Below are 15616 nucleotides of genomic sequence, written 5' to 3'. Positions count from 1 at the left end.
GTTCCATCTACACTTAGAGAAAGAGGGTTGGGTGGAATCAGCAATTTCCAGCTGAAGCTCTTTTCCTGTTCTACTCATGTCATGCCCCTCTTTGTTAAAGGTTCCAGGACAGAGAGACCATAAAAGCTGTGATAAGGCAGAGTAATACCTCTGCATTACAGAGAAAACATGGCAATGAACATTGCCTCACAGCAAATTTACAAAACCTAGAATATAATTCCTGCTGCCCACTCCATCCAACCTCATGCTTCACCTATCTCTAAATGCTCGTCTTGATTTGTGCTACTCTCTGAAAGAGCTGATTGGATCTATTCTTAGCATACAATTCTCACTTCATCTCTTGCAAGTAGCTCTCCTCAAAAATCTGCCCAGTTCACTCTTTAAAATGAGGAAGCCCCTAACCTGCTCTGTCCATCTACATACAAAATAGACAAAGGAACATTGGAATTGCCTATGCACTTCAAAGGTCTCAAGGAGTTCAAATTCTACAAGGCACGCCAGCAGTAATACTCCCACCTCATTCTCATAGTATGCCCGGGCTTGAAAAAGTTCCAACACCTTTTAGCTGGAGAGCTAAACCTGCTAGCCAGAAGCAGATATGACTGATGAAAGCGAGGTCACTAGTGAGGTTCAGGAGCCAATGCCTGCTGAACAATCCTCCTTCAATCAGCCGGGATTTTTACCAGGACCCCTAGATCTTGCTTGATTAGTGGATGTCTGACAAAGTTGAAGCTCCAGTCCCCCCTAACAAACAGAATAAAGAAGGTACTTAGTGTTTTTCATCCCCACTCCAATGCCTTCTGGCTGCTGAAAAGGGGTGGGGGAGGAGGGACTCTCCTTCACTATCCCTCTCCCAGCCTCCTTTTTTGGTCCTCCTCTTCTGTGAATAGCACTAGTATCTCTCTACAGCTGCTCATAGCTTCCTCAAGTAGCTGCAAGATTAAATGGATTCTCTACAGTATCAGTTTTACCCACAGGGCTCTGAATAGCAGTGCTGAAACTCACTAGATATTTAATTTCACTCTGCAAAGGCTCAGCAAGCCTATGAACTGAGTTCCAAAGGCACTGGAGCTGTCCATCTGTAGTTTCAGGAAGGTAATATTACAGCAGTCATACTCAGTTCACATGTGGATGGTTCTTCTCAACAATGACTAGACTTCTTTTTAATTATAGCTTAAATTCTGCAGAAATTAATAGCTCTTCAGATTGTAACAAGAAATAGAACAAGCAAAAATGGAATAAGGCAGTGGCAATCAGTGAATGAACCTGGTACAAAAATGTGTTTTAAGATAACCAGGGGCTCTCCCATCCACACAGTAGTATCTTCACTAACATGCTACAGTGGGGCAGCAGCACTGGTGTCACTGTACCACGGCAACGTCTTAAGTGTAGAACTGCCCTAAGAAGACTAGGAGTATTTAGTTTAGAGAGGAGATGAAGAGAGGTATGTAAACTAATGAATGGTGCAGAGAAGTCCGATTGGATGCTCCCCACCCTCTCTCATAATAAAAGACCATGGGGACAATCAAGGAACTCAGACTTAAAACATTTGTGTTAACTATATTAAACATATCTGCAGAACTCACAGCCACGTGATATTGAGACAAAGAGCTTAGCTGGATTCAAAGAAGGATTACACACAGATAACAACAACATCCACCACTACCAGGGGCATCTCTATGTTTTTGCCACCCCCATCATTCAGGCAGCCTTCGGTGGCACACCTGCAGGCGGTCCGCTGGTCATGCAGATTCAGCAGCGTTTCTGCGGGTGATCTGCCGGTCCCGCACCTTCGGTGTACCTGCCGCCGAAGCCACGTGACCGGCAGACCTCCTGCAGGCATCCCGCTGAAGGCTGCCTGACTGCCACCCTCACAGTGACTGGCAGGCCGCTCCCCGTGACTTGCCGCCCCAGGCACGTGCTTGCTACGCTGGTGCCTGGAGCCACCCCTGACCACTACCTCAGCGAGAATAAAAAAACATAAGGTTATATCAATCACGACGCTTCCCGGCATAAGACAAACAATAACAGATAAGGTTGGAAATAAACTTCCCCTAGGTGTAGGTTATTCCACAATTGTGCATCATGGGCTTCTTTAAACTACTAAAACATGTGGTACTATCCACTGTCAGAGACCAGAGACTGGACTAGATAAAACGCTGGTCTGATCCAGCATGGCAATTCCTGTATTCCTAACAACAATTGCTTCGCGTATTTCTACAATTTTGGTTTGTCTTATATTTGGTATGAAACATTCCTGTAACCTGCCTGGTTTCACCTGCCATTCCCAGCAGGGTACTGTAGTAAGCAACCAAGAGAAGTCACCTTGGGACCCAAGCTGTTACTTAAAGACCATGATTGCCCATTCCAACTACTCATAATTTGTTTCCCAAATCCATGGCTGTGTACACACTAAATAAGACAATTAGCAGAAAACCTTCACTCAATACTACAAGTAGGATCCAGTCAGCACTCTGGCCCAAGTCCATGCGAAGTTGTTGTTTCCCAGAGCCAGTCTAGCTGAGACACAAAGGCTTTTTATTTAACATTACATTCAGGTTTAACCACCCAACAAAATGCAAATGACTGCACTGTTGACCAGCTAACTCTGCCCTACAGGGCTCAGGGATCCCCTCATGTTTAGGAATCCAGTTGAAATATTTTAGTAATGTCAAGTATAATCCACAGGCACATTACATCAGCATTATGTAAACACAAGGCCAGCGTAGGAAAGGAAACACACATAGAGCCCTGCGAGAATACAAAATTTGTATCCGCATCCGATCCACAAACACGGTCCACAGATGCAGGGCTCTAAACATACATACGGGTAAAAATCAATAAACTTAGATAGACAGAGCACACAAAGACAGTAAGCAAGGATGCATATAAGTGCTAGTCAGGGGAAGAAATACACGGCACAGACCCCACCACAACCACATCAGCGCAGAATGTCAACAGGCTCACAGGGTAACCCCGTTAAAGATTTTTGCAAATGAGTATTTCCATGTGGACAAAACACAGGAACTATACTTATGGAAGTCAAGCAATTAAAAAACGTTTCTGAGGCATTCATGGGACTGCACCAGCCACAAGTGCCTGACAGCTCTCTAAGCACTATGCCAGTCCCTGGAGAGCCATCAGACTTCAATTACTATCACTAACATTAGTCATTATCAGGCTGGCTTCTGTCCCCAGAGAAGACAGCTTGTGATGACAATACCCAGCCTCTCCTTGTAAAACAATTCATTAGGCAAAATGGAACAGCTGGGGCAGCCACGTGGTGGTTCACAGAGTGCCTGCCCCAGTGGGACTTCTGGCCTCGATTTCCCTTTTGGGGAGGGGGCAGCCACCACCCTCATGACAGCTGCAGAGCCCTCAGGGGACACTTCAGGTTTAATCAGTGCTTGTTACTCTCAAGAGAGCCACTTGCATTGCAAACTTAAACTAATGGCACTCGAGCTTTGAGCAGGTTACATCAGTCATCAGATAAGAGGCTTTAGGGCATTTTTATCTTGTTCTAATGCTCAGAAGTTAATGAGCCAGTTACAGATACTGTCACAGAGACTTACTCCAGCCACATTATGGAAACAGGGCCTTCAGGGCTGTCTGTGGATGCAAGGTGAGGCACCATGTGTGTTACTGCTCCTGCAAGATCTCACCAGTAAACAGAGGCAGGTTCTGCTAGAGGCAAACCACTAAGTCTTTCCATACAGCATTGGGTGTGCATCACAAGATCCATTGTTGAAAAAGTGGAAAGATGACGCTCCAATACCTGCACCCAAGATCAGCTCAGTCCCCTCACCAGGGAAAGAAAGCAGAAAGGGAGGCTGGACTGAAGGCAGGATTGTCAGAGCATAGAGAGCAACATCACTGTCTCCCAATTAAAAGATATCCAGTCAAATATGTCACTGAATAGCTATTTAAATCTCTGTAAAACTGAAAGACGAATATTTGTTTCCTACCAAAGCCAATTCCACTCATGAGCACAAATTTACTCTCTTGGGCCATGAGGTCTGTGAAGAAGCCTTATCTCCAATCCTTGGTAAAAGCATTTAATGACTTCTTCAATGTCTCACAAATCGATGATCAGACCCATTCCATCACTAAATCCCCATTTCACTGTGTCTTCTAGATGCAGAGGTATCCCAGAGCAGACTCAAATTACTCCTTCACGGCGGCAGGCATCAGGAGCAGAGAGGACACACTAATGACCAGTACACGGGATAGAATCTTTACTGATGATACCTAGTTCTTGTACAGTGATCCCAAAGTACTATACAAAGGAGGTCAATCCTCATTTTACAGATGGAGAATGGAGTCACAGGGAGGGCAAGTGACTTGCCCAAGGTTATCAAGCAAACCAGCAACAGAGTCAGGAATTGAACCTCATGTCTCCTGAGTCCCAGTCCAATGCCCTATCCAATAGGACACAATGCTCTCCTGCAAGCAGGTCCAGCTAGCCATACTGTGAGAGAAGAAACTCTCCTCCCTCCTGGCAAGAGCCAAGACCTGAAGGAAAATGTAATTTAGGGAAATCAATATACAAGTAACCCTGCTGTGATCAAAACAGGTAAAGCGTTGGTTAATGCCAGGGGCAGGGGAGAGAAGCTGGAGGAAACTAAGGACACTGGGGGCATGGACCAGCCACAAGGGCCCAAAAGCCCTTGTCAGAGCAGTCTCTCAGTTTTTGACATTCGTTCATTAACAAGGCACCAGTTAACAGCTGGCTAAGCTTTTCCCCACACCCCTTTCCTTTTCTGACGTTAATATTAATATGTGAGTGGAGTAGGCCGAGTGACAGGAGGGCCCTTTGAAGATAGAATGTCAGAACATGGTGCCTGAGATCACGTTCTCCTTCCCACGACATGTATATGGCAACTCGGACCATCTTGTGGGACACAGCCCACTCTCACACTTGCAGGGCCTCCTGCCACAGACCTCTGCTCTAGACACTCCCACCCCCAACACCAAACTCCAGCAGGGATTGTGGGACATGCTCTTTTTCTGAACTGACTGTAAGGCTGGGGCAATTGTAATGCAAGGTTTCTGCCATACTTTTACTGCCACCTAGTCCAAAATAGAGTGCTTGGACAAGGTAAGACAGTTGTTCCTGGCTCAGGTACCTTTTAACTGTGGCCTTTATAGATTCCTGAACTGGTCTAAAAAATCAGCTGTCTCGGATAGCAGCTACAAAAACTGGGGAAATGTAGGATATTTGCACAAAGATCATGAGTAGAGTATGCCACTTATAACTAAGTTTTTAGTTACTAAAGTTACTAACTAAGCATCATTCAGTGATAAAAATTATGCAAGGCACTTTTAAAACCACTGTTATCTCCTCCACCTATTAGGCAACTGTGCATACCATCATCTGATTTGTGCACATAACTGGCACGCTCAGGTCCTGGAATCAGATGGGCAAAAGTGTCTGATTTATTTGAAAAGCTGCCTTCTGTAGTGTCAGGATTAGGCTTCAGAATCAACAATCATTTAAAATGAACAGAAGATTTTAACATCTCTCCAGTCTGAGCTGTTGTTTCAGGCTATCTAAGACAGTCCTACATCAGTGCACGTTTAGAGGTTATTTACATAACCTTAAGTCTTTATTTTTAAAAAATGAAAGCCTGCTTTCTGCAGAATCTGAATGTGTTGTGGCAATACAATGAATAAACCAAGTAGCCTGGATCTGGTCTGCAGGTTACATTTACTACTGCATTTTTGAAGTTACTTTGAACCCTAAGAATACAGCAATGTCAGAAAAAGAGCCAGGGGTCGGGCGGGTGGGATCTTAATGTACCAGGGCCATAAAAATATCCCCAAACTACAAAAACTAACAAAAAGAGGTTCTGTGTATACAAGTGGTGACAACAGGCATCAAATAGAAAATAGCAAGAAAGAGAAATGACAGAAGTTTGGATGTCTGACACATTTACAAGTGTTTTAAAAGATTTTTTCAGACACCAAGAGCGTGCACATCTCCTCCCACAGTCAGCAAAGAGCCATCAATGGCTGGTTTAGGATGCAGTATTAATACTCTACATTGAGACTCACAACAGCATTCTCCGCAGAAGAGTAGGGGGCGGGGGAAGGAGGGGCAAGGGTGTCCAGAGTTTTCTTGATGCTTTGAGAAATATTTATTCCACTCTTCACGAGGCAGAGGAAGAATACCCCCAAAGCATCCATGCAATATTATGTACAGTATTTTTGGAGGATACAGTGATTACCTGAATACTGTATTTCCTTTGTGGTAAGAATGAAGAATTTATGCATGTGCAGTATCATATTTGATAACATTAGCAAACTGTATCCATCCTCTCCCCCATTTTTGCATTCAGGAACAGTGTGCGTTCTCTCTGTTTTCGGCACTTACTGGGCAACTCAACCACCTGCTCAAAACAAACAAAAAAGAACCACACACCCCCCCCCCCCCCCAAAAAACCATTTTTTTAAAAAAAATTTTTAAATAGCAACCCAAGGTCCAGGCTCAATTTCCATCCCCACCATTGCAACCTAATCTCCTGGCAAGTTAATGCAAATCAAAGCGAACACTTCTCTGCCACTGGTAGCAAAGTGTTTCTTTCCCAAGAGAGGCCTGTAAAACAGGACACTCACTGACAGCAGTACAATTACTGACACAGATACAGACTTTATGGACATGTTTATCTCCGCTGTAAATCCACACTCTCTCTCCACTCCGATTCATGAGTCATAAAGAAATTGCAGATAATGAAAAAGTTGGAGAAATTTACAGCATGTCGGAAACCTCAGACAGCCAGAAGAAATTAAAGAGCTGACTGAGGATAAATCACACAGGTACAATTAAAACTTCCCATACCTTCTTCACTTCCAAACTGGCACACAATCCAATGGAGATGATGAAAAGTTGAGGTCATGACTCCTCTGGCTGTAATAATTTTTTAACTAACTACATGTCAAAATTAGCCAATTCACAGATCATGTGTGAATGCCAATTTCAAGCAGGCACTCTGTCGTCTCAGTCTTCCAGTGGGAACTATCCAAGAAGCAATCCTGTCTGTAAACCATTCTAACTGTGACGAGCAGTAAATGAAAAGGTGATTTCCTTGTCCAAGAGCCCCTCTCACCATACCACTGTGCATTAAAATAAGACAGCAGATCTCTAGTATTGTGGGAGGGGAATGGAGAGAGAGATTTAGAATGAGAATGAAGGTCAAGGTTTCTTGTTTCAAACAGACACCATGGTTCTCAGTCATTATGGTGATGGCAGCCATACAAGCAGACGATAGATGACCTATGGTTCCTTTCACCTCTTTTCAACCATCCAAAGATGATGTAAAGAATGGTTGCACACACCAAAGTGAAAGCAAGCTTTATTAACCCAACACTCTTCCCAGGCAACCAACTGAACACAATAAAGTTCATATCTCTAAAAGAAAATGTGACAACGCCAGAATCATTTTAATTGACAGGATATTAATTCCTGGACTGCTGCATGTGGTTTCAGATCAGTCATATTTTAAGCCGTAGGTGAGTCATCCAAGATCAGATCCATATTTTGGGCAGAAAGAGTTTATCCTCTTATCTTTGCTAATTAAATCCCTGTCAAACTAACTGCATATTACAGAAATCAAATGTACAAAGAGAGTCATTCTGTTGTCTAAAAATACCACACCAGCTTCAATCATTATAACATACAATACAATCTTTTCTGCACAAAAAGGACTGTAAACTCAGTGTTAAATAATAAACAGAGTAAGGGAGAAAGAGGTTTCAGGCAAGGCTGAAATGAGATGACGAGTGACTCCTCCGTGAGGCAGATAGATGTAGGGAGGCAGAAAACAGGAGCGGCAAAGGAGAAGACTCTTGTTGAGAGTGATGATACTATGTAGAAACTCAGAGATGACGCTTTCTTCACCCTAGCCTCCCACTGCACTGCTCTAGATCAACCCACTATGCAACAGTGACAATGAATAAACAGCATGTTCTAACAGTAGTTTTTCTATTCTGTAGATAAGTTCCTCCATGAACAACCCCCCACAAAGGTTATGGCATAGTACAGTCTAAATAGGAGGGTGAAGATACGTGCATAATCACATGGCCCAGAGATGCTGAGGCCACCAGGGTCTCTTTTGGGCAGGCAGAGGGGGTTAGAGTGACTGCACCAGTCAGTGCTTCCAGCATACTGCACCTCTCAACTCTGCTCACTACAGATTCACAGTTACCACTAATTCCACCCAAACCACATGCTCTTAAAAGAGGAATGGGAAGGGAGGGGGAAAAGGGGAGGATGGGTCAAGGAGAGAGACATCTCCATTTCCATATGCTAGGAATTAATCAGAGAGTTCTAAGAGGTCAGACCAAATCTTTTCACATTTCTTTGAGGTCCCTCTTCTTGAGACCCTTATCTGCTCTTTAGCTGCCAGGTCAGCCAACTAGCTGTGCTAAGCTTCCATACCTGAAGGCTGTCTGCTCTTTCATCTAAGCAATACAAATCATTTGGCTACAAGCCCTGCTCTAGAGAACCAAGCTCTCCATGAGCTGAAGTGTTCCCAAGATGATGGGATACGTCCCAAAAGCAGTTCTGGGAAATAATTTTTAAAAGATATCCATTCATATGAATCCTCGTTTACTTTTAGCCAAAAGGACTGTATCCTGAGACAACCCCAAAACACGTGAGCCAGTGTGGCTCTGGGAAACCCGGAACTCCAGCAGTGGTCTGTTTTAGCAAAGGCCCAGGCATTGTAACTTATGTAGGGGGCAAAATGAATGAAATATAATCTTCTACAACGAAGGCTGATTCAGTAGATCAACTGTAGCGTTTTTATTGTTTTGCAGGGAACGTCCCCATCATCTAGGGCTCAAGGACATACACAAATCTTTATTCCAGGCCTTGTGCAGGCAATCTAAATTAGGGAGGGTCTTTTGGGCCAGGAAGCCGTAACAGGATGTAGCTGGTCAGGTGAACCTATGGAGCGCACTCCACTAGAATATGGATTCTCTGAGGCTCCCAGTACAATAGGCCCAATATGTCCTTCAAGAAATGCTTAAGCTGCAGGTAGCACCAGGCAGGTTGTATTGTTGAAGTGCTTGGAATGACAGAAACTACTCCTCTGAGATCATCTGAGACACCCAAATTTCCCCTTATCCATCCATTCTCTCCTCATTAACAGTTTATTGTCACTACAACAAGGAGTTGCTCCAAAGTACAGCATAAATATGTGAGAAGGAAATGAATTTAAATTTTCTAGCTAAACTTGCCCAGGTTAGTCTGGTAGCTAATATTGTAGGGGATATTTTATGATCAACACGGTGATAGGCTGAACCCAGTACTCCTGTCAACAGGAATGGATGTACCAACTCTCATTCCAGCAGCAGCTGAGGAGGGGTCTGCTCTGTTGTGTTCTGAGCCACAGGGCTAAGTACACTGTATTTTTTAATTTTTGGTGTTCTTAGCAGGGTGCAAGTCACAGCATGGTACTTTATGGGCTTCCGGCAAGCAAAGGCAGACGTAGGACTACGCAACTAATTTTCTAGGAAAATGGGTGAATTACTACGAATCTTCCAGTTCACCCTGGTCTCTCCTCATTAGATTTGGGTTTGCACTTGGGTGGGAGACAACACAGACACCATGGCAGGTGGATCTCCATGAATACCCAAAATAAACAGAAAGACCTCCCTGGAAGTCTAAGTGCAGTGAAGAGTATGGTGACTCAAAGTGACACACTGAATCTGTAGACCCCAATGCAGTGCTAGAGGGCACTCTGCAGCATACAGTAGTAGGAACGACTCAGGGGGGATGCTCTTCCTTCTGGTTGACTATTCATCCCAATGTCCCAACACAATGCTAGAAGTGATATGCGGCTGGAGGGGCCAGCTTTCAGTAAAGAAATTCAGTAGTTGCTAGCTCAATCTGTAAAGCTTGACACATTAAGAATGGGCGTCCTTCTCTTCAATAAACTAGCACAGAGGAATTGACAACAAATGTACTCATCCTGGCACTTACCACTCTCCCTGCTCCCAACAGGTGATCCTGCCCCCTTACACTAGCTTCTTCCCCTCTACAAGAATAAATCCTCTCCTATAGCTCCCAGTACAGCAATTAAGTAGTCCCATTTCCCCAAGCAAGTAGGAGACAGCCTGCTCTTCAGGACAGATTCCAAGACTACAGCTTTGGCCAGAGAAATGTACTACCCTCCCTTGCAGCTTCCTGCAGAGAGGAAAAGGAGTGGGGGCTGGCAGCAAGCAGTTTTCACTAAAAGGGACAGCTAGAGGGAGAGGCTCTTTGGAGGGAATACGAGATTCAGTGCAGACAGGCAAGAGTCCCCTCTGTGTATCCCCTACCCTATCTTCCCCGAAACTGACAGCACCCCCAAGTGAAACCCTGGAAGTCAGAGCATCCCCTGGGGATGTGTCCAACCCCTAAAGATTTGAGAACCTAAGACCCTTTTTGTAAGTGTTAACTGTGATGTCCCAGCCTCCTTGCAGGTTAGGTAACATTCTGATTCCCCAAATGCCCTTGTACTTTAAAGATATAGGATTCTTCACTTTGTCCTTCCCTATTGTTAGTAATGAAATATGGATATTAGACAGCAGTGGCATTTCCTAAGACCACCTGTGTCCAGTTTGATCAATGATCTAACTAGGCCAGTATCATGTCTCCAACAGGATGCTTCAGAAAAAGATGTAAGATACATTAACAAAGATATAAGGAAGAACCTACCCAAGATAAAAAGATTTTTGTTCCTAATTCTAGGCAGCACTTTGTTGGGCCGTTTTTTTAAAGATCCTAGGTAACACCTACATATTTTCCACATTAACCATACAGACATTAATCTTTTGAGTCTTGTTAAGTCTTGGCTTCAATAACAACATATAGCTTGTGAATTCCACAAGTTAATTAGGCATTGTGCAGAAAGTCAAGAGTGGCTACATTTCAGCAATAGGAGAAGGTATTGTTTGGATTCCTAATATGGGGAGAAATCAGCAACATGGAACACAAGAACATTCTCAGTGCAACTTGTTTTATTTACACACACACAACCAGTCATGGAAGAGAGATGGTCAAATGGGACCCAGGCAATCCCCTCCTTTCATGAATCTCCACCCAAAAACCAGTGTCTGGCTCCCAGGGAGCAAATCTGCATCGAGAACTGACTCTAGTTACATTAACAAACAGAAACTCACAGCTTTCCCAAACAATCTGAATCAGAAACCACTACCAGAGCATTCCTTCGGAGACTAAAAATTTGCTGGTAAACTAAGAAAAAGAACTTTTTAAGACTCTGTGCAACAGTACCAGCTGGTGATTCCTGCCACAGCATTTAGTAATGTTTATTACTGGCCCTGCCAGGTAATTCATAGAAGCACTGGGGTGGACCGCAAAGATCATTTGAAAAAAAATAGGAAGGAGGGTAAATGCTACATAAAGCTTCTCAACTTACTACCACAGAATATTTTGGATCTGTAAAGGTCTTTAGCAGTATTGTTGACTGTGCTATAAAACATAAGCCCTAAGAAGGAAGAATGAAAGTATACATGAGGGAAAAGGACATCAATCCTAGAAACCCACGAGATAAAGTAAAGGTTATGTTAGGTTTTTTTTGTTTTTGTTTTTTTCCCCAAAAGATCAGTCCCATCCTCGGATTTTATAAGCCAGTTGAGCAAAAAGATGTAATTCACCTCTTCCAAACTGTTCAGAGCACAGTACTAATTTATTGTAATTATTTATATTACAATAGCACTTACAACAGAGGTGGGCTGTCAGCCTCTGAGCTCCATCCAGTCCTCCAACCCATCCAACACTTTAGATCATTTTATTTAGTTTGCCCTCAGATGGAACTCTCAGTTCCAGAAAAAAAAATTAAAGTGATCTGGCTGGCTGAGGGGTCCAGTCTCTGAGGTCATGGCTACACTTGCAGATGTAGAATGCCAGGAGTTAAACCAGCCCTTGGAGACCACAACAGGGAAAGCACTGATGTGTGTTCACACTGCCAGCTGCAAGCGCAGTAGAGTAGCCACATTAGCAGCTCTTAATACTTTTTGGTAGCCATCCCAGTGTGCAAGTGGCTGCATCGTGCTTTTGAAATTGAGGTGGGAGGGCGGAAGTGGGTGGAATGTGACAGGGAGTGTCTTGTAAGTTCAGACAGCGGCAGAGGGAAGGGGGAAACCTCGATACCAGCCCCCACCCCTGCCTCTTTCTCACACACACACACCCACCTGCCTCTGCAGCAGGAGCATTCCACAGTAATGGTTTGCTTTGTCCCACAGCAGATAAGCATGCCCATTGTCAAAAACAGCTTTGAAAGGGGATATCTGCATGCCTGTAGCCGAGTTCAAAACAATGATGAGTGGCCACTTGATTTCAGGGGATTATGGGACATTTCCAGAGGCGAATCACAGTGCAGTGATGCAACACGTCATCCACACTGACACCGGGCTATTTCAGCCAGGGCGCAGCAAGCTTTATCCTTCTCGTGGAGGTGGATTACCAGGAGCGCGTCAGCTGCAGAGTCCAGGCGCTCTACATGCCTTGCCAGTGTGGACATCTCAGGAGTTAGGGTGCCTGTGGCTGATTTAATATGCTGTAACTTGCAAGTGTAGCCAAGGCCTGAGTAAAGCCGCTGCTGCCTCATACAATTCCACTTCACTCTATCTCTGCCAATAGAGGGGCAGTAACTTCTTCCCAACTGGCATGACAGAAGGGTAGCCAAGCAAACCCTCAGCGGTATTGCAACCTGACTCATGGGCTCTTGCTCCTAATCCTGAGCTCTGCCACAGGGGAGCAGAGCTGAGGCAAAGACTGCAAATGGCAGTGAAAACACATTAAGATGTTTTTATTGGTGATATTTTCATTTATTAATCCCCAAGTCTTCTGCATACTAAAAAAAGGTTTGTGAAAGATGTTTGTTTAAACTGTTTCCCTCCAACCCCATTTAAAGGCTGTGCTGCAAGCTGTGTTTTTTTACACAGTTAACTGTATGTGAACACGCTGTATTATAATAAAAAAATCTGAGTTATGCAATTGTAAACTATGCCTACCCGGTGTGGCACTCTGTCCCCCTCTCATGGTGATTAGGCCGAATAGGGATATATGACTCTGTTGTAGCCTTGGCTAAGATATCTGGGTCTTTTAACTGAGATACTGGAGGCTGATGAATTAAGCTCCAGATCACCCAGGTTCGATCCACACTACCTACAACCCACCTAGGGGCATTGGCCTAAAAATATGTAGCTCCTAAAAAACATACAGCTCACTAAAGGTCTTCAATAGCCCATCTCTGAGCTAGACACAGAAAAGGCTCCATGGTACTTAGAATCACACAGACACACAGAACACTCCACTATAGCATCAGAAGGGGGGAGTTTCTATTAAAATATACAGAGACTGCATTCTTCTTTTTCCCCAAATAAACAGCTTTTGCAAGTATAGGATGGCTGCATTTAACAAACTTTTAGTCATCCCATTTGGTCAACCCAGTTTAAGGATTTAATGGAAAATAATTCAAGGAGAGTATTGTGCCCTTTGTTAAAAGCTTCACTTTAAGTTTAGTGAAGCGTAGCCCACCATAGTTTGAGCCCTGGCTTTATACCTAAAACACTGGTGATAAAAAAAAAAAAAACAGAGAGAGAGACAACAATACAGCAAATCCACCTTTCAGTCACGCTGAGAACTGCTAGTCTAGAAACTTTGATGTTATCCACACCCTGCACAGTTTGCAAAGGTCAAACCCCCATTCACAGTGAAACAATTTTCAATTATGCCTCAAAATCATTTTTCAATAAATTGCAAGTCTGTACCACAGATAACACCTAACATCAATGCTGGTAAAGGAGAAGGCCCTGGACGTACATCCAGAAGATATACCAGTGAAGTGAAGTGTGCTGTCACCCTTCACCCCCAAAAACTGTCCAATGAAGTTAAACTACAGGTTGATCACATGGGGATAGATACAGCAGATCCCAATAGGAGATTCCAGCTGAATGATCTACATTAGTGGTTCCTAATCTGGAGGTTCTTATATATGTTAAAGATCATGGTTTTGAAGAGAGGAACATTTCTCTCACCTTCCCCAACTCTTTGAGCCAATGGAATTTGCCCAAGTGTTTAAAAAAAAAAAGAAATCACTCATGGGAAGAGAAAAAAGCAGGGGAAATTATAGCTATAAAATGCAAATACGAGTACATGAAAACAGGAAGTTACAATGAAAACTGCTTTGTAATGTCAACTGTAGAGGTTGTGACAGAATACATGGATGTTTGATCAGTTCCTCTTTTCTTTCCAACCTTAAGTTTCATATTTCTTTGCAAGGACCTCCCACCCATAAATAATACCTCCAGTATTATTTACTGAGTCTCTTCTTCAGTTGCTTTTACACCACTACCCTGATATAATGCTGTTCTCGGGAGCCAAAAAATCTTACTGTGTTATAAGTGAAACCACATTATATCAAACTTGCTTTGATCCACCAGAGTGCGCAGCCCCGCCCCCCTGGAGTGCTGCTTTACCGCGTTATATCCAAATTTGTGTTATATCAGGTTGCATTATATCAGGGTAGAGATGTACTTTAGCTTGTTTTTGCAAATAAGGTGACCTAAAAAACAAACAATATTCAAGCTAAGGATGTACAACAGTTTGTCATGGTATTAGACTAGTTTCTCATTATTCTCTATTCCTTTAAGTTTTCAGTTTTTTGGGTCACTAATGCCCATTGCAAAGGTAACTTCATTGAGCAGTTTACATGATATCCTGGACAGTTATGACTAATTCAGACATCATTAGCCTGTACAACAAATTTAAAGCACTCCTTCCAACAAATATTGTCCGTTGAATTTCAACATGTTGCCCTGTTAAGAGTAAGTTAGTTGGTCACATGTTATGGGGGAAAAACAAGACCAACGAAAGCCAAAGAAGGAGAGGCCTTGGAGGAGTGTGGTTGAACAACGAAGTACAATTTACTCTATAGCAATCACTTAATATTGGAAGGACTTTGAGGATGAGACAGTCTGGATGGTACATTCAGTCTCATGTTACATTCCTTTTTCCATTTTTAGAAAGAGGAAAAAGCGTGAAACAGGAAACTACAGTCACTACTTACACTAATTTCAATCCAAAGTAAAATTCTGGAGTGTGATATAAGGACAGATTGACAGAACAGTTGACAGACATAGGAGTTATAAGCGAGTATTGGCATGAACTTCATGGGTAATTATCCCTGAACCTGCTAATATTTTAAGAAAGTGGATACTGCCTATCCATTGGTATAGGTAATATTTACACTGAAGTGCTACAGCAATGCAGCTGCAGGGTTTTAAGTGTAGACAAGCCCTCATTTAAAGGGCAGGGCGGAGGGATAGAGAGAAGTCAGTGAACAGTCCTCAAGGCATCATTCTTACTTTCCTATGAAGCAATTTCAGTTGCCAAAATGGCACAAAGAACTCAGTCTCACGCAGGAAGTGTTAGCCCAGGAATATGATTGAAGTGTGTGTGAGGGTAAATATCTTGAGAAATATCTTCTTCCGAGTGGGAAAACTAAGGTTGAACTGAAATGACTTTTCTCCAAGGTATCACAAAGAATCAGTGGCAGAATCAGAAACAGAACCAAGGGGTTCCAACTCCTAATCCCCTGCTCTAGCC

The 15616-nt window shown here is 43.3% G+C and overlaps 1 protein-coding gene across 5 annotated transcripts in view; it reads right to left on the bottom strand.

The window, feature by feature from the left end:
- LIN52 (lin-52 DREAM MuvB core complex component) overlaps positions 1-15616 on the bottom strand; it is a 69755-nt gene that overhangs the window by 44737 nt on the left and 9402 nt on the right. Inside the window, exon 6 of one of the 5 annotated variants that reach the window (XM_032801976.2) lies at positions 14121-14375. The exons of the other annotated variants lie outside the window; for them this stretch is intronic. Within the exon in view, the coding sequence (XP_032657867.1) occupies positions 14326-14375 (50 nt within the window). The 3' untranslated portion in view covers positions 14121-14325. Of the gene's footprint in view, positions 1-14120; positions 14376-15616 lie in introns of those variants that run through there. 5 annotated transcript variants of the gene reach the window in all.

This window comes from Chelonoidis abingdonii, chromosome 4, assembly GCF_003597395.2.
Source record: "Chelonoidis abingdonii isolate Lonesome George chromosome 4, CheloAbing_2.0, whole genome shotgun sequence".
NCBI lineage: Eukaryota > Metazoa > Chordata > Testudines > Testudinidae > Chelonoidis > Chelonoidis abingdonii.
This window is presented reverse-complemented; position numbering and strand designations above follow the sequence as displayed.